The sequence below is a fragment of the Haliaeetus albicilla genome, chromosome 13 (assembly GCF_947461875.1).
Source record: "Haliaeetus albicilla chromosome 13, bHalAlb1.1, whole genome shotgun sequence".
Taxonomy (NCBI): domain Eukaryota; kingdom Metazoa; phylum Chordata; class Aves; order Accipitriformes; family Accipitridae; genus Haliaeetus; species Haliaeetus albicilla.
In genome coordinates this window covers 30866465-30886528 of record NC_091495.1, presented here as the reverse complement: position 1 = coordinate 30886528, position 20064 = coordinate 30866465, and the positions used below count along the sequence as shown (strand labels likewise).

Here is a 20064-nt window from a genome sequence, read left to right as displayed (position 1 = left end):
TTTGTGAAGGAGAGTCTTGCTGACTTTTGAAGGTCACTTCACTGTTGATTGCTCCGCTTGCCTGCGTGAGTTGCAGTGATACATGTATTCTCTGCCAGGAGTGCAGTGCCTGGCACTGTTAGCTGCCCTGAAGCCACTCCTAACATATGACAAATTTTCAAGTGAACTTCCAAGTGAAAGTTTGTCGAGTGTGTTCTAGTAAGAGAAGCAGCTTAGGAAATCAGTTATTCTGTTTGTAGGTAGGTACAGAGAAGTTAATAATGTAACTTACAAGTTGCCTCTCACTCTGGTTTGGCTTCAAACAGACTTATGTGATCCTTTCATCTAATCATGATGTCAGGTCAAATTAACTTCTAAGATAATTCACAGTTCCTTAGATCATGTGTTTGGAGAAGGCAGCCCACTAACTATGACTTTCTGTAATCGGGCAACATGGCGATAATCACACCTCAGATGCTGTCAAGCTTTCTTATTCCTGTCTCCTTCTGGAGTGGGTACTTATGAATTCCACAGGTGGGCAGAAATGCAGAATTTAAAACTTGAGGTTTGGCTTGTAAATGCAAGAAGAATCAAAGTTTTCTGCAACCTTTGCGGAAACCAGATAGTTCAAGTGCATGAGGCTGGAGGGGAGCACTTAGCCATATAGGCACTCATACAGACCTACAGCTGTCAGCTTACAGACATCTGTCAGCGCAAGTATTATCTGCACAGTTATGAAGCAGACCCTCAGGTAATAAGCTTGGCAGATTCTTGATTCCCTGCCTCTACCAGTTAGCATCTGCACTTCAAGGTGCCAAACCAGTAAGTTTACTTATCTGTAGACTTAACCAGACTGTCACCCTTGCCAGCGCTTTGTCTGAAAAGGGATACGTCTCCTTGTTATTCATGTGTGTGAACTGCATGAGTCATGACTACTTGAGCCTCAGGAAAAGATGCAATGGCCTCTTTCAAGGTGTAGTTTTAATTTTTTGTTTAGCAGTTGTATTAACTTGACATACTATTTTGGCTTCATTTGTGTCCTAAGAGGAGAAGATGGAGAAAAAGAAGAGAAAGCCAAGGAAGACAAAGGGAAACAGAAATTGAGACAACTCCATACTCACAGATATGGAGAACCAGAAGTTCAGGAATCAGCTTTCTGGAAGAAGATCATTGCATACCAACAGAAGCTTCTTGTAAGCTATTCTCTAGACTATGTGTTTAGCTGTTGGCAGGGTAATGTACCACCATATTATTCTACCAGTGTAAAGACAGATTTGCACCTGATGAACCTCATTTTTCTATCCACCATCATCCATAAAAAGGACATAAAGGCAAGGGTTTAACTGGAATGTTAGAGAAAAGAAACACACAAATAACTTAGCAGACAAGATACTAATCCTTAGGAAGACAATTATTGTCCAAAACCCAGACCTTCAGAGATGCCTGTCCGTCACTGGAAAACAGCCATGCATTTTTATTTGAATAAAATGTCCTGAATTTTCACAGCAGCTTGTGAGCCTGTAGGATTTGTGTTTGCCTGAGAGACAACTTTGGGAAATGACAAGTTCACCTGTAAAAAGAATTTATTAAGATACAATGCTTAGCCTAAAACTCATAAGAAAAAATGTTAGAGATTTTTTTGTGAAATAGCAAGTTATTATTTGTGAAACTTCTCAAAACCTGTGGAAAACAAGACTAATTAAAATAGTATAACTGTATCTGAGAGTGTCTCAGTAAAATACGATATCCCAGAGTTTTCTGTAGAACTATTTAAAATCTATGCTTTTATTAGCTAGGAGATTCCACACACATTCTGTGAGGCTAGTGTGAAATGCAAAGCAAAAAGAAATACACTTTTACTATATATCTAGTAGATACAATTATGTAGGGACAGCCTACTTCTAACATGAGTAACGTAGCACAACTACAAAACTGCAGTCATGATCTTAATAAGGAATTGGATATTTAAGTTTTGCTTTTGAACTCAGATTCCTTTTTTAGGCTAATCATGTAGCAGTCATGCAAATTTAATTTAATTTTTCTTCTTATAGTCTCATTTAATAATTCACTAATAGTCATTTATGGTTAGGGCTAAAAAAATAGAGGAATTCCCATGTGAGAGTGAAAGCATTCAAAATGTGTACTAGAAAGGTTTGTGAATTGTCAGGAAGGGACAAGGCACATTTCTGCAATGTCTTTGATAGCATCATTATGTGGGAGAAGCTTTCTACCCTTGGTACTTAGCTCACAGATGAACTTTTTGTAGATCTGGTAAAAATGCAATTGATTTTGGAATAAAAAAAGATTTAAAATGAACTTATATGCAGACATTTTTGTTTCTCGGTAAAAGGAAAAATTTGCCATATGCAAGAATATTGAGGTAGAGGGAAGATAGAGATTTCTGTATTGCTGTTACATTACTATTACATTGTGATGTCTCTGTGTTGTCTCATTGAGAGGACGATGAAAAAGATGTAAGAAGTAATTAGAAATCCTTCATCCCTTTCTGCGTGGAGTGAAACAAAAGGCTCTTTATACATTATTGCACATATAGAGTAGGAGAGAATTTGTACAATACATCACTCAAAATGTTTGTTTTCTTCTTTTTTTTTTTTTTTTTTCTATTTCTAATTCTGTTAAAAAGTTCCATAGGGGAAACAACAAAAAACCCCCATGCAACAACCTAATAATGATTGTGGTATCATTATTAGGCAAAGTGTATTTATGTTCTGTTTCTATTTTCAGAATTATTTTGCGCGAAACTTTTATAACATGAGGATGTTGGCGTTGTTTGTTGCTTTTGCCATCAACTTCATCCTGCTTTTCTATAAGGTAAACTTGTCAAAATATTACTTTTCAAGTTGTATGCTGAAAAACATTCAGGTTTTGTAGATAGTATACTACAGTAAAACTGCCTAGCCTAACAGATTAAATACCTGCCTCATACTGCCGCTTCAGAAATCTAACATGGTGAGAACTAAAGTGTTTGTGTGAAGTAATAATAGACTTGCAGTACACAAATAGCTATTTACAAAGTTCTGTGCTGTAACAGAGGCAGCAGACTGAAAGACGTACGCATGCTTCAGATGCTCCATTTCACAGTACTTCACTGGCAACTTAAACTAATACATGTCAGCTGAGATATTTTCTTGTGCCATTATGTTCCCCTGAAAGGGTGTGTACAGCAAGGAGAACTCACATCATCTTAAGCTGCCTAGAATATCGCTGACCATCTTTGTCAAGACTTTTAGTATTGTTAATACAACTCTATAGAGTCTTCAGACTCGAATCACTTTCTGGCAGAGCCCTGCTGATAGAGACTACTTGTGGGAATGTCAGGAGTTGACTGGGTTTCCTCCGGGAGGGCTATGCCCTTTCTTGAATTTGAGGTGATAAAGTTCAGCATAGCCCAAATTTGTTACCGTGGACAGAGAGTGAAAAAAAAAAAAAAAAAAAAGAAAACAAAAAAGAAAACGCACACTATCACAGATTGGTGCAACAAAATGCAGGGGTCTTTGTGAGGTATTCTCTGTGGAAATTTTTATGCAAAAAATGCTTTCCTCACAATTATATTGTCCTTGGTATCATTGTTTTCAGTTATACTACTTAGCTTGTAGTAGTATAAAGCTCCTGTCAAAGGAATACAGCTGCAATATTAAGATTAAGTGATTTAAACAGGTCTCCACCTCTGCTGTGACAGAAGAAAAGGAAGTTCCTGTGGTATCTGCTGCTGAAAGTACCAAGTTAAACAGCCTGGAAAGCGACAACCAGAGGGTCATTGCAGTGCATTATGTCCTGGAAGAAAGCAGTGGCTACATGGAGCCCACGCTGCGGATTTTGGCCATCCTGCACACAGTCATCTCATTCTTCTGCATCATAGGGTATTACTGTTTGAAAGTAAGAAAAACTGAACACTGTTTTTTCTTCTAGCTCCCAACTTTTTTATCCATCGAGTCGTATAAATTGGAACAAACTCATAGCAGCTTTGCTTAAGCAGGTTGAGGGACCGCGTAAAGAAACCCTATTCTGTTAGTGTAACCTACACAGAAATTGTGTGTTAGGCGATGTGTGAATTCAGGCAGTTACAGGCCAGACCCTGATTTGCTCTGCTGACACAGGGTCATAGGATCAGCATTTGCACCGTTACCATGTCAGCCAGATAATTACAGCAGTAACCTATATGAGAAGCTGCTTGTGATTGTCAAAGACAAGCGGTGAGTGCACGTGGTGAGAGGAAGCTAGGTGACAGTGTCTGCGTTACTAATCTGTCAGCTGGGTCATTTGAAAACCATGCAGCATTTTCGACTACCGCTACTGCATGGTGTGGCTGTAGACAATGCCTACTTTTCATACACACTCTGGTGGTAGTGTTTTGGCAGGAACTTCAGCATCTTTTAAAGGATTATCTTGCAGGAGATCTCTGCTAGGGATGTAAGAAATAAAGATCCTACCTTTATTGGCAAAATGCTGCTTCTGGTTTAGGAAGACCAAATGCCATAAATCTCTAGAGCTGGGAGGAGTGTATCTGGGATGTATTTCCCCCATTTTTACGCTCTTCCCGAAGCAAAAACTATAGGTCAAAGTGCAAGATAGTACTAAATTAAACGGACCTTTGCTATGACCCAGTATGGCTGCTCATTTGTCCTTACAATTATAATTTCTTTATTAAGCTTTTATGTGGTCCTTCATATTTTTCTTTTCCTCTTTTAACGGATAATACTTTTTCTGTGCTAAAAAGATGCAATCTGCATTTGTAGTTGAGGCAAAAAGTCATCATACTACTTCATTAATTGGTTGATTTTCATCTCTACTTTAAGTGTGTCTGCAGGTCAATAAATAATAAAACACATTTTCCTGTTTCACTGGTTGGCATCCATCATGAAAGCTTAGATTTCTGGCTTTTGAGATTCTTCTTCTCCCACCTCATAGCTTTTCTTTTTTTTTTTCCTCCCCACTATAACTTTTTATGCTACTTTCCCACATTGTTTTTTTGAACTACGTTTTTTCTCAGACTAGAAAGGAAAGATGTTATTATCATTATTCACCATAATGAATTGCCTTCTTTCCAATTCTGAAACTCTGCAGAAAAGACCAGATATGGTTTCAGTCTCTGTCTTTGGAGGTATACTGATTTCAAAATTAAGAATCTTCATAACTGCAGGTCTGTGTATGATATGTTTGCTTCTGGAGATTGCTCTGCATGAAATCCGCTAAATTTTTCTCAATTAGCTGTCTGAAAATAAGATTGGAACTATTGTTATTGTATCTAATGCAATCACCATGTTGCTTGGGTAGTCTAATACTTATTACTTTTTCAGTATACTCATGTCCAGTCTTGACTAGTAATACAGCCAAGGTGGGTAATGCAGGGTGGGTGAATTCTGGGGACCTGTGAAATAATTCCAGGGAAGAGTAGGATTTATTTTTTGTTGGTAACAGATTTCTAAGAAAAATCCACTCCACTGGGACCACTAGTTACATCTGCCTTCTTGGAATATACTTTTGAATGTCATCCAGATGATGAAAGAGAGTTGTAGGTAAAGCCTGATCCTTACTGCTCAGGTGTCTCAGCTGCTGGCAAAGAACTACAAAGCACAAATCAAGTATATGGAATGTGAATGTGATTGAAGGATTTTTCTTTTTACTGCTTCCAGCCTTTCTTTGCTTCCCACTGTGAAACCTCAAGAATTCTTTAACAAATTGTCCTGGTTTCAGCTGGGATAGAGTTAATTGTCTTCCTAGTAGCTGGTACAGTGCTATGTTTTGAGTTCAGTATGAGAAGAATGTTGATAACACACTGATGTTTTCAGTTGTTGCTCAGTAGTGTTTAGACTAAAGTCAAGGATTTTTCAGCTTCTCATGCCCAGCCAGTGAGAAAGCTGGAGGGGCACAAGGAGTTGGCACAGGACACAGCCAGGGCAGCTGACCCAAAGTGGCCAACGGGGTATTCCATACCATGGGACGTCCCATCTAGTATAGGAACTGGGGAGTGGGGGCAGGGAATCGCCGCTTGGGGACTAACTGGGTGTCGATTGGCGGCAGGTGATGAGCAATTGCACTGCACATCATTTGTACATTCCAATCCTTTTATTACTGCTGTTGTAATTTTATTAGTGTTATCATTATCATTATTAGTTTCTTCTTTTCTGTTCTATTAAGCTGTTCTTATCTCAACCCACGAGTTTTACTTCTTTTCCCGATTTTCTCCCCCATCCCACTGGATGGGGGGCAGTGAGTGAGCAGCTGCGTGGTGCTTAGTTGCTGGCTGGGGTTAAACCACGACACGAATGAAAGGCAACCTCTAACACCTCTGGATATCAAAATGCAATCCAAAAGTCTGATCCCAAAATAATATTTTGGAAGTAGAATTTCTAAGCATTTAAAAATTATTTTTATTTTAGCTCTCTTTCACTTGACTATCTCTAATAGCTCCATAGCACAGAAGAACTATTTTTATTTGAAGAATCCCTTTTCAGGCTTTTTGGCCATCTTTTTACAACTGTGTGGTACACTGTAGTTATATGATTCTGAATGACCTGGTCCTTGTGCATCGACACCTTTGCAGTGTTCTGGGCAATTATCAAGTCTTTTAATTTTTTTAAATACTGTTTTTGCTTTGTTCAGTTTTCATACTTAATTTTTCATAACAATCAGTTTTTCTTAAAGATCTGCAGACATCTCAGTGCATTTTAAATAATTCCTGATATTTTTTTCAACTGCAGGTTCCACTGGTTATTTTTAAGAGAGAAAAGGAGGTGGCAAGGAAATTGGAATTTGATGGGCTGTATATAACTGAACAGCCATCAGAAGATGATATTAAGGGACAGTGGGACAGACTCGTAATCAACACACAGTGAGTTTTTACCTACTTGATCTCTTTATAGCTTTGCAAGGAATTGTTCTTCAATGTCCACAATTATATAGTTGATCATCCAGCTTGTCTGAAATAAACAATTGTGAGGCGTGTATTTCTAGCAAGGATATATGAAATATTTCAGGCACCTGTTATGCTAATGTTCACTATTACTTTTTAATCTTATTCATTCCCACGTTTATGATTTAAAATTATTTCTGTTCCATAAAAGAAAAAAAGTGGCAATGAATTTCTTTTGGTAAGCACAGTGATGGTTGTGTATTGGTGTCAATTTGAGGGTGGGCTGTGCTTTGCAGCCTCTTAGTGTCTCTTGAAGGCTCTCCTTCAGGAACATATTTAAAGTCCTGACTGTCTGCCTGGTGGGCCTGTGCGATCCAACTGCTTTAGAACCCTGCCTGTAGGCATCGGCTCTGCCACTCTTTCCCAGCCACGTTGACATGGTAGGCTGAATGCCATTTGGCAACTTTCATGCCAGTGACTTCACAAATGACTAGCTGGTGATAGCAGCAACAAAAAGCCTCTTAAAACCAAAATCAGTATGTAATTTTTATGGCATCTTAGTAACTACTGCATCTTCTCATGACTGTCTAAAATGTAATCTTGTTTATCTGTGTTTTTCAGGTCTTTTCCAAATAATTACTGGGACAAATTTGTGAAAAGAAAGGTAAGGATTATTTTTAAAAATATAGATGAAGTTAAAATAAAGTTCTAATGCATGTATATTTTTGTGTTTGAAGAAATATGGATGACATTGTTTTGAAATATAACTTTGATTCTGTGTAGATTTCCATATTTACCATTTTAAAAGACACAGAATTCCCTAGTCACCTCATGCTTACAACTACTTCTGTGTGGTTTGGATAGTTACTCTTTCAAACTTTTTCTACATACAGCTTGCTGTATAAAACAGGAGTTCAAATACATTCATGAAATTCTGTGGAGAATTTCTGTGTACACTTGTATGTATATTGCAACATATGTAAATTGTTTTGTAAATTGTTTGTGTGTATTTATCTATTCACCTCCATGCACACAGAATAGAGTCACTCACCCAGGAGAGGGTTAGAAAGGAATTTAATAAGAAGGTAGGACAGACTGAGATGTTTAGGCACAGGGCATAGTCAGACAACTGTACTGACCAGCAAACTATATGTAAATGCATCTGGCCCTTTTTGTCCCTTACCAGTCTCTTTTCCCACACTTGTTCCTCCCCAAATCATCTAAATCCATCCCTTTTCCCACCTTTGCTTCCTCCCTATAACATCCAATAATAAGTTGTGTGCAATCCCCAGATGCTCTTCCCTTGCCATCCTATAATGTATCCCACATCCTTTGGCAGTAACCCTCTTAGTCTGAATGGTGATCTGGAGAGCTCCTCCCAGTGACTCATCTTGATGGGTTTCACACCTGGACGCTGGGGCTGAGGGTCTCCTGGGACAGCCCTGGGAGGGACCAGGCAGGGTGTCCACTCACTGGGAGTCTGTAATTTGGGTTCCTGCCTGCCATTTTGCCTCTCTGCTCCTCTAGGCTTGAGGAGTTGGGTCTTTAATGGGCTGATGGCTCTGTGATGGGCCTGGGAGTAGCTGGGCAGGGTATTCTTTGGACTCTCCCCCAACCAGTCTCTCTGTGGTCCTTTGTGGGTGTGCAGATGAGCTTTTATCACATGACCTAATAATCTCTCTCTCTCAAAAATAGTCCTCCATAAGCAGAGAATGTTGAAGTTCATTTCTTACGAACGTTATGTCAAATGTTTTCTCAGCTTGCTCTTAGAAAAGAAATGTAATGTATGTACTATAGCTTAGAACAAGAATAATCTTCCTAGTGTATTTTGGTCACAATTGAAAAAGAGGTTATTTATGTTGTTGGATCAGATTTACCCTTCCTTCATACCATTTAATGCCAATGTTGAATCACACTTTGGGAAACATGTCTTTTGAAATACTAGCAGCTCTTCTGCTTCATAGAAGTTTTAGGTCAACCTGTCTAAAAAATGCTTTGAGTTGTGTATTTGTTTTACTGTTGAAAGGTGGTTTTTTTTTCATATTTGAAGTTGTTAGATACATATTTCTATCTGTCTATCTAAGCAGAGAGGAGGGAGTAGCTTGCACAGAGTACTGAAGAAAGAAAATAAAAATCTACATTGCTTCTGTCAACGTAGTAGGTCAAGGAAGGTTCCTATTAAAAGGAAAGGAGCATGGTTAAAATTGTGTGGAAGATTTGGTACTTTAGCTTTGGCTGAGGAACCGCTCTGCATAAAGTGCCTTCAAATACAGTATTTGGAAAGAATGTTTTCTTTTATATATATTTATATTTATATATAAACATACTTAAATCCCAAGTCTAGTGAATGATCCACAGTCATGAAGAACTGTTTTCAGGCATGTGGCAAAGAAGGCTTGTCTCTCAAAATCTGCAAAAATATCAATAAAGATTTAACGCAATGCTTATTAGAAAGCTGGTGAAATACCACCTCACCTGCAGGAGTCATTCAGTTATGATCTTGTTATCCAAATTTTTGTATTTCTTTGAGTATTCTGTTTGAAAATGAGAAGCGAGAGATAATATTTAGGAAGGAGCTGTGTTTTCACTGAAAATAAGAGCAAGTAAATGTTAATTTCCAGAAAAGTTTCTTATGAAACATGTTAAATTTTGTAAGAACGAGATGGGGGATAGTTTGAATTCACTGAAAATAATTCTTAGCTGTAACTCTCTGTTCAAGATCTTGTTATTCCTATAAATTCTATGTGTATTATAGTTTCATTGCATTATTAACTAACAAAAATAAGATCATAAAATTATGCAATGCAGCTAGCTAATAAGTGAGGGCATTTTTCACAACTATTTCAATGTAAAATACTTCCCCTTAAAAGAAAAAAAAAAAAAAATCCCAAATTCCCAGTCAAGATGTTCAGGTTATTTGAAAAAAACTTTTTAAACAGAATAAATATGTGTTGGTTGGGGGGGGGGGTGTTTGTTTGTTTGTTTGTTTTTTCTTAAAAGGAATGACTACTAAGGGTCAAATACTGTCTTTGAGAAATCATATTTTAATCAAAGCTTTTCACGTAGCTAGAATATTCAAAATATCTCTTTCCTGTGTGACCTCACAGTGTATTTTTTTCTGTCAGTGATGATATCGATTTAGGTATTCTCCTTCTGCTGGGTTGCTTTCCTCACCCTGTTTTCATTAAATGAGTAGGAAAATCTTATCTTTGACATCCACCTCTTGCCTCTATTGAACTGATTGCAATTGAGCAGAAAAAAAAAATTACTGACTGATATGATAGACAGATGGAAACAAACATGTGAAAAAGACTGTGTATGTTAAACCTCTTTTCTTCAGAAACCAGGCTAAAAAACAGCTGGTCTACCCAACTGATTCTCTTGAATATTCCTCCTTACTTTAGGTCATGGATAAATATGGTGAGTTCTATGGCCGTGACAGGATCAGTGAGTTACTAGGAATGGACAAAGCTGCTCTCGATTTTAGTGATGCTCGAGAAAAGAAGAAACCAAAGAAGGATAGCTCCTTATCTGCTGTGTAAGCATTTGCTTCTGGTTTGTTTGTGTGGTTGGTTTTCTCTGGGGTTTTTTCTTTGTTTGTTTCGGGGTTTTTTGTTGGTTAAAATTAAGCATTCAAGGTTTGTCATTCGGCTTTGAATTTTCTTCTTGCTCTTTTACGTATAGCTGTGTAAGATAAATCAATTCTTAAGTTGAATGATATAATGAATTTATTTCATTATAGACAGCATATCTGCAGTACTCCACTGTTTTTTATGTATGAAGATTTAGTTTAGTGCACAGCTGCTTGAATGCATCATATTCCCCCTGTTTTGATAGTGTCATTACAACGAGGCTGGAAATTCCTTTTCATAGTTCAGCTCAGCTGGAAAGAATGGGTAAAATTGGCACTGTGTGTTCTGATTATAAAGAAATGATGGAATAAATTTAAGTGATAGTGACCAGTAAAATCTGGGAAGTTGGATGATTAGTCTTTACATCTTTCTATAATTTGTTTTCCCTAAACTGTGTATTTGCCTGCCATCTGAGAGACAGACCTGAAAAAAAAGCCCCTGGACATTCAGAGTAATTGCATTCATTTTCCTTCTTAGGGAAGGGTCATCCTCAGTTTTTCTTAAGCACTGCAAAAATGTTTTTTCAAGTTCTGCATTATAAAAAAGATATTCAAATAAATAGAATATATTTTAGCAGATGGACTTTTAATGCTGCAGAGATTCTAATGTAAGGGTTTATTTATACCTTTCTTTAAAAGCAACATTTTATGAATGGGTTTGGAAAGATTATAAGAGGTAGACAGTGGGACGACTAGTAGATTAGAACTGCATTGAAGCAAGCGCTGATTTTGTAAAGAAGGATCCTTAATATCCATCTTTTGTAAAGACAGATGAATAAACCTGGAGTCCATCTAAACAATCAATCCTGTGCAGTGTTAAGGCCCCAGGACTCTGTGGCATTGCAATACTAAATAAAATTTAATACTGTGGGAGAAGTACTTTCCAGAATACTTTCTTACCTGCTGTTTTGCTGCTGGATTATAGTAGAACCCATGCTTGAGTTTAGAAAAAAAAATATATTTTTGTTACTTTTATTATTGGTATAAAAAGGAAATGAAACTACTTTCCCTTCCCTGTGTGCTCATGACTCACATTTGGGAAAAAATTTGAAACAATGTTCTGTGAATACTCTTGAAAAAACAGACCAGAATGAAGCAGTTGGAGAAGAGTGATGAAATACTTAATTTCAGAACTGGGCCTGAAGGATGTCAGTTTTCCGTTACATCTCTAACATCTACTCCATGTTATGTACATAAAAAAAAAACACCCAAATTATGACCTCATCCATCTTTCATGTTCTCCCTGGAGAAATCATTCCATCCTTATAATAGTTGAATATGCTGTGGGAAAATAAATATGACAGAAATTTACGGAACCATTTGCATAAAATTCATATGCTTCAGGAAGGTACAGGTATCCACTTTTTACCAGTTTAAAAAATGAACACTAATGAAGCTACTAAAACTTAAGCATATTCCAGATTCAACATTTGAAATATATTTACAGTGCAATGAAGAGAGGTGGGAAAAGCACTGGAATTGAACCCTTACTGCACCACTTTGGGGCAAAAAACCCAGGAGAATGCTATGACCTGGTGCAGATCCCAGCTCTAGTGCCTCTGTTTCTTCATGTGCCAGCAGGAGATGGCTCAGCCTGAGGCCAGACCCCATGCCTATGTATCTTTCAACACAGAAGGGAAATGCAGCATGTAGCATTTCCATTCCCAGTACAAATGAACCAGGTTTTTCTTCTGTCTCCTTGATCCCTAGCTCCTACTGTTTCTTCCCCTTTCCTGTGGGCAAATAACATCGGATTCCCTTCCATTTGTCTTTCTGCAAGGGACTCAGAGCACTCTACTTGCAAGTGACCATGCTCCTTCAGAAGCTCCTGCCCATCCCGCTGATATACTGCATAAAAAGTGGATGCAGTCTTGAGTATTTTTTTAAGTATCTATATTTAAATTTATAAATACATGTTTAATTATTTAAATACATTGCAGTATTGTTTAAATATAACCAGCTAAGGCAGATGATGCAGTTGGAGCTTTACTGTAGATTAGACAGTAGAGACAGTTAAAATTTGCACACTGGGATTGAGACAGTGCACTGTTCTTCCATTGAATAAGTTTCCCTTCTGGGGTGGATGGTGTTAAACTAGCTGCAGCATGGATGAAGTATATTTGAGAGAATAATATGAAAGACACAAAGATGAAATTTATTTATCAGAGGCATCATAGTGAGGATTACCTCTCAGTCCTGTTACCTTCCTAACTGTTGTTAGTTCTGGGGTCATTAGTTTAGTCAGAGTCAACAGAAGGGGCAGCTGAGTCTCAAGCATCTGCAGCAATCAGTGACATAAGGCTAATTTGGGGGAAAATAAGCAGGGCATCTGTTGAATGCTCATGTGGTAGAAGAATTCTTCCCCTTGCAAGAAGAGAAAAATGTAAATAATTTTCTCCTGTAAGATGTGAGGTTTCCATAGTTTGACGAGAAGATAAACCATGTCATAAATGTGAAGTGTACAAAGAATAAGTGCAGCTGGCCTCAGAATGTGAAAGAGGTTAAAAGGACTTATACTTCCTTGTTACGAGAAACAATAACCTAGGTTTTCAAAGGATTCTGGAGCAGGTAAGCCCCTTGGTAGTAATGTAGTATCTTGGAGTACAGTATTGTCTCTGATAAACTAGTAGACTTTTCCCTCAGGTGACAGCCTGCCTTTTGCCCGTAATGGCTGGTGAAAAAGTAAGAGATTTTGTCTGAGGTAGTTTCTACACCTGAAGTCCCAAGATTTATACCTGATACGATGTCACCACAGGTTTGTAAAACCTGTGGATGTCCCTATTTGGCCAAATAGAAGTGTATATCTGCAAGTGGGTAGTGGCTTCAGCCTTCGTGGTTGAGGCAGGCATAGTTACCATTAACGTACAATGTCCAAATTCCCAGCCTGTTCCATTGAGAGGAATGATGGATATGTGGGAAACTCAACTTCAAGCCTTTCCACTTACAGATGCTAATGTAAGATACCTCATCCTTTGTTTATTTACTTGGGAATCTTAAGCCTAGTGTATCCTTCCAGAGGCTTTGTGTAGGATACCTTAAAGGAATAATCTATTCTATGCGCTGTATCTCCACGGCAGACAGATAACTTAAAGACACCGAGTAACTAATTGTTTTGCTTTGTTTTGTTTTGTTTCGGTTCAATGCTTTCTTTTTCTAGTGGTCAGCTAGCACCATTCTCTATAACATATCAGCTGCTGATGTTGTTCCGTGCCCAGCACAAAATGAGCACTATTTCACACAGAGTAATAGAAAAGATAATATTTCCTACCCAGTTGACCAATTAATAAGTAATGAATGTTTCTAATCTGATAGAATGCTATTGTACAAATTGTAACATTAACAGAAGATCTTCCTAAACATGTACATTGAAACTCATTAATTGATAAGAATGATCATATTTTCATTAATGATTTTTCTTATACCTTCAGAAAAATGGGTCATCTTTCTGAACTGTTTCCTCTGTTAGATTAGCCTCCTGAAACAACCCGAAAGAACCTTTAACAGAAAATTTCAGTGTCTGCTAAGAAAGTTAATGTGAAGAGCTAACTAATTAAAACTGACTCTTCCCAGTTTTAGTTTATCTGTCTTCTTGGAAAAACGTTAAATGCTGCTGCAAGGCTTTTTTTCAGTCTGAGCTTAGAGTTATGGTAGTTATTCCTCAGCTGGCAATGCCCTGTAGCTGCTCTGAACTGCTCTGATGTGCAAACATTAAAATGATTCAGGTTGAAAAGTTCAGAATTTTCTGATTCCAGTTAACATTAGTATCATTTGATTGCCTGAGGATTTTTTTTTTTAAAGGGAAGAATAATTTTTGAAAACCTACTATGTTACAGTTGGAACAGCTGAATGCAGTAGGCCTTTAGAAAGAAGCTGTAAAAATTCTGGCTGTTGTTGAAGATGATGAAATACTAGTGCAGGTTGCAGCCAAATGTAATACAGGCAATTTCTTAGCATTTTCCTATCATTTATTCACATTGTGCATTCTCGCACTGTGCCATCGTTCACTGTCGCTAAACTTGGCTACTATAACTACAGTACTACAGTGCATGACAACCTGTTCAATGGTGCAGAAAGAAGTCAAATAAAAATTCATTGTAGTGGGTTGACCCTGGTTGGATGCCAGGTGCCCACCAAAGCCGCTCTATCACTCCCCCTCCTCAGCTGGACGGGGGGGAGAAAATATAACAAAAGGCTCGTGGGTCAAGATAAGGACAGTTTAATAAAGTGATAGCAAAGGTTGCGCGTGCGAAAGCAAAGAAAAAACAAATGATGTTATTCTCTACTTCCCATCAGCAGGCGATGTCTAGCCACTTCTCGGGAAGCAGGGCTTCAGCACGCGTAGTGGTTGCTCCGGAAGACAAAAATGCCCCCCCTTCCGTCTCCCTTTACTTAGCTTTTATATCTGAGCTGACATCATATGGTATGGAATATCTGTTTGGTTGGTTTAGGTCAGCTGTCCTGGTTATGTCCCCTCCCAAGATTTTGCCGTGCCCTAGCCTGCCATTGGGGGGGGGGGGGGGGGGGGGGGGCAAAAATGTTGGAGGGACAGCCTTGATGCTGTGCCAGCATTGCTCAGCTGTAGCCAAAACACTGGTGTGCTATCAACACCTTTCTAGCTACTGATGCAGAGCACAGTGCTATGAGGGCTGCTATGGGGAGTATTAACTCCATCTCAGCCAGACCCAATACAATCTCCACCCCTTATTCCATACCATTTGCGTCCTGCTCAGGTTCCACATAACTTAATACAGATATCTTCTAACCATACTATTGTATTTAATTCTCATTACTGAAATCCTTTCTCACCAACACTTACAACTGAAACTACATACTTAAACCACTTTTATACCCAATGTACGGATTTATACATTCTTATTAATTACTATCCCCTGTCCTTTAAGAGATAGATATTCCATGGGCTTCTTTCACTCTTCCTGATGTTCACATACAGGTTATGACTTGAGCCCCATCCATCAAGATGAGTGGTCAGGACAGGAGAAGCAGTATGTTCGATCGTTGGGCCCCAACACCAGCTTGGTTTGGGTCACCGATGCACTTGTCTGGTTCCTTGTGAAGTTCACTCCTCTGCAGTTCAGGTCATTCCTGCTACATTACTTCCTACAACATACAACTCACATCACAGATTATTTTTCCCCCAAGGTTAAATGTCCTTGAGGCACACACTGGGTCTCCCCATCCTTCTGCATTACCCACCAAGTACACCCAGGTCCCTGAGCAAAGACAATCCCACGAATGGGTTTGCCTTTTCCCATGGGAGGTGCAATCCACACTGCCTTCCCCAGCCACTTCCCCATGTGCACTACGGGGACCTTATCTCCTCCCACAGTATGTAGGGGTTTTGTTTGGGCAGGACCAGGACGGTTAGCAGATCCTCTGGTGTTAACTAGCCAAGTGGCTTCTGCTAAATTTGTATCCCAATGCTTCCATGTCCCATTGCCTAGCGCTCTCAACATAGTCTTCAACAGTCCATTATATCTCTCAATTTTCCCAGATGCTTGCGGGTGATAGGGTATGTGGTACACCCACTCAATGCCATGTTTCTTTGCCCAGGAGCTTATGAGGTTATTTCGGAAATGAGTCCCATTGTCTGATTCAATTCTTTCTGGGGTACCGTGTCGCCATAAAATTTGCCTTTCGAGGCCTAAGATGGTGTTTCGGGCAGTGGCATGGTTTACAGGATATGTTTCTAGCCAACCAGTAGTTGCTTCCACCATGGTGAGTATGTAGCACTTGCCTTGGCGTGTTCGCGGCAGTGGTCCAATGTAGTCAATTTGCCAGGCCTCGCCATATCGAAAACCCAGCCACCGCCCTCTGTTCCAGGGAGACTTTACTCTGGTGGCTCGTTTGATTGCAGCACATGTTTCACATTCATGAGTGACCTGTGTAATGGCCTCCATGGTCAGGTCCACCCCTCGATCACGAGCCCACTTATATGTTGCATCTCTCCCTAGATGTCCCGATGTCTCATGGGCCCATCGAGCTACAAATAGCTCACCTTTATGCTCCCAGTCCAGGTCCACCTGAGCTATTTCTATTTTGGCAGCCTTGTCTACCTGTTCATTATTTCGATGTTCTTCAGTGGCACGGCTTTTGGGCACGTGAGCATCTACATGACGTACCCTTAGAGTTATGTGTTCTACATGGGCAGCAATGTCCTGCCACAATGCTGCTGCCCAGATGGGTTTACCCCTGCGTTGCCAATTGGTCTTCTTCCACTGCTGTAGCCACCCCCATAGGGCATTAGCCACCATCCAGGAGTCAGTATAGAGGTAGAGTACCAGCCATTTTTCTCGTTCAGCAATGTCTAGGGCTAGTTGGATGGCTTTCACTTCTGCAAACTGACTTGACTCGCCTTCTCCTTCAGTGGCCTCAATGACTTGGCGTGTGGGACTCCACACAGCAGCTTTCCACTTCCGATGGTTCCCTACCACACGACAGGATCCATCAGTAAACAAAGCATAACACCTTTCATCTTCTGGTAACTCATTATATGGTGGTGCCTCTTGGGCACGAGCCACCTCCTCAGGTGATGCTCCAAAATCTCTGCCTTCTGGCCAGTCCATGATCTCTTCCAGAATTCCTGGGCGGTTAGATTTCCCCAGTCGAGCCCGTTGCGTGATCAATGCTATCCACTTACTCCATGTAGCGCTGGTTGCATGATGTGTAGAGGGGATGTTTCCTTTGAACATCCAGCGTAGCACGGGCAATCGTGGTGCCAAGAGGAGATATGCTTCTGTACCAACAACTTCTGAAGCGGCTCGAACCCCCTCATATGCTGCTAGTATCTCTTTTTCAGTCGGGGTGTAGTGGGCTTCTGATCCTCGGTACCCCCGGCTCCAAAACCCTAATGGTCGACCTCGGGTTTCTCCTGGTGTTTTCTGCCACAGGCTCCAGGTGAGACCATGATCCCCAGCTGCAGTGTAGAGTATATTTTGCACATCTCGTCCTGTCCGGACAGGCCCAAGAGCTACTGCACGAGCTATTTCTTGTCTGATATGCTCAAAGGCTTGTTGTTGTTCAGGGCCCCATTCAAAATAGTTCTTTTTCCGCGTTACTCGATAGAGAGGGCTCACAAGCTGACTGTAACCTGGAATATGCATTCTCCAGAACCCCACAAGGCCTAGGAAAGCTTGTGTTTCTTTCTTGTTAGCTGGTGGAGACATAGATGCTATCTTGTTAACCACATCCATAGGGACATGACGGCATCCATCCTGCCATTTTATTCCCAAGAACTGAATCTCCTGTGCAGGTCCCTTGACCTTGCTTTTCTTTATTGCGAAACCAGCTTTCAGAAGAATCTGAATTATTCTTTTCCCCTTCTCAAACACTTCTTCTGCCTCATTGCCCCACACGATGATGTCATCTATGTATTGTAAATGTTCAGGGGCTTCGCCTTGTTCCAGTGCTGTTTGGATTAATCCGTGACAAATGGTAGGACTGTGCTTCCACCCCTGGGGCAGTCGATTCCAGGTGTATTGGACGCCTCTCCATGTGAAAGCAAACTGTGGCCTGCACTCTGCTGCCAAAGGAATGGAGAAAAATGCATTGGCAATATCAATTGTAGCATACCACGTGGCTGCCTTTGATGTCAGTTCATATTGGAGCTCTAACATGTCTGGTACAGCAGCACTCAGTGGCGGTGTCACTTCATTCAGGCCGCGATAATCTACTGTTAACCTCCACCCTCCATCAGACTTTTGCACTGGCCATATAGGACTATTAAAAGGTGAATGAGTCTTGCTGATGACTCCTTGGCTCTCTAGGTGATGAATCAGCTCATGGATGGGAGCCAGGGAGTCTCGGTTTGTCCGATATTGCCGACGGTGCACCGTCCTGGTAGCGATTGGCACCTGCTGTTCTTCAACTTGCAACAATCCCACAATGAAGGGATCTTCCGAGAGGCCAGGCAGAGTAGATAGCTGTTTGATCTTCTCTGCATTTACAGTGGCTACACCAAAAGCCCATCGGTACCCCTTCGGGTCCTTGAAGTACCCTCTCTTGAGGTAGTCAATGCCAAGGATACAAGGGGCCTGTGGGCCAGTCACAATGGGGTGCTTTTCCCACTTGTCCCCTGTCAAGCTCACTTCAGCCTCCAGTATAGTCAATTCTTGGCATCCCCCTGTCACTCCAGAGATCCAGATGGGTTCCATGCCCCTGTATCCTGATGGCATCAGTGTACACTGTGCACCAGTGTCTACCAAAGCCTTATACTTCTGTGGGTCTGATGTGCCAGGCCATCGAATCCACACAGTCCAGTATATCCGGTCATCACATGTTATTTTCTGCCGCTTCACCTCCTCAGGGCGAGGGCTCATCACACTCTTCCCCTGCTCCAACGTGGGGTCCCACCCACGGGAGACAGTCCTCCATGAACTTTCTCCAACGTGGGCCATTCCCACGGGCTGCAGTTCTTCATGAACTGCTCCAGCGTGGGTCCTTTCCACGGTGTGCAGTCCTTCAGGCACAGACTGCTCCAGCGTGGGTCCCCCACGGGGTCACAAGTCGTGCCAGAAAACCTGCTCCGTGGGCTCCTCTCTCCACAGATCCGCAGGTCCTGCCAGGAACCTGCTCCAGCGCAGGGTTCCCACGGGGTCACAGCCTCCTTCAGGAACCCACCTGCTCCGGCATGGGGTCCTCCATGGGCTGCAGGTGGATATCTGCCCCACCATGGACCTCCCTGGACTGCAGGGGGACAGCCTGCCTCACCAGGGTCTTCACCACGGGCTGCAGGGGAATCTTCGCTCCGGCGCCTGGAGCATCTCCTCCCCCTCCTTCTGCACTGACCTTGGTGTCCGCAGGCTTGTTTCTCTTGCATGTTCTCACTCCTCTCTCCGGTGGCTGTTTTCCGCGTCCCAACTTTTTTTTCCTTCTTAAAAATGTTATCACAGAGGCATTACCACTATCACTGTTTGGCTCGGCCTTGGCCGGCGGTGGGTCCGTCTTAGAGCCAGCTGGTATGGGCTCGCTCTCTCTCGAACACAGGGGAAGCTTCCAGCAGCTTCTTACAGGAGCCACCCCTGTAACCCCCCCCGCTACCAAAACCTTGCCACATAAAACCAATACATTCATTCAAACCAAGAAATCCATCCAATATAATACTAACTGATGATATTCCAAGGGAAACTTGAAACCATACTGTCACTTTTTGATTCACAGCTGTAGAGCTTTATTTTTATATGACCTCATATTCTTTTAAGTCTTTGAGCTACTTGATCAAGGTAGTGAGCAGAAATAAACAGGGGAATGCAGTATTATGCATGTTACTGCGTTGCTATCCATATCAGACTTACTTTAAAAAATGAAGATACAGAAAAATGAACTGTTCCTTTTTCCATATAGGTCAATATTCACTTTATTTTTAGGATCTCTACAGCTATTGCTGTTTGTAAAATATAAAATCATCACATTAAATCGACTAGAGATGAGTTCCCCTACTGCTGTGTTTTTTTGCCATTTCATGAGAGAGTATCCTGCCTGTCCATAAGCAGTCCTGTCCATGGTGTTTCATACGCAAGACAAATATAGTTACGGATAGGTGGAATGTAGTCACAAGAATATG

The 20064-nt window shown here is 40.8% G+C and overlaps 1 protein-coding gene across 11 annotated transcripts in view; it reads left to right on the top strand.

The window, feature by feature from the left end:
- RYR2 (ryanodine receptor 2) overlaps window positions 1–20064 on the top strand; it is a 456061-nt gene that overhangs the window by 419517 nt on the left and 16480 nt on the right. For all 11 annotated transcript variants that reach the window (XM_069800675.1, XM_069800669.1, XM_069800667.1 and 8 more), the window contains 6 exons: window positions 1025–1172; window positions 2725–2811; window positions 3658–3876; window positions 6702–6832; window positions 7475–7517; window positions 10258–10391. In XM_069800675.1, the coding sequence (XP_069656776.1) occupies window positions 1025–1172; window positions 2725–2811; window positions 3658–3876; window positions 6702–6832; window positions 7475–7517; window positions 10258–10391 (762 nt within the window). The remainder of the gene's footprint in view (window positions 1–1024; window positions 1173–2724; window positions 2812–3657; window positions 3877–6701; window positions 6833–7474; window positions 7518–10257; window positions 10392–20064) is intronic.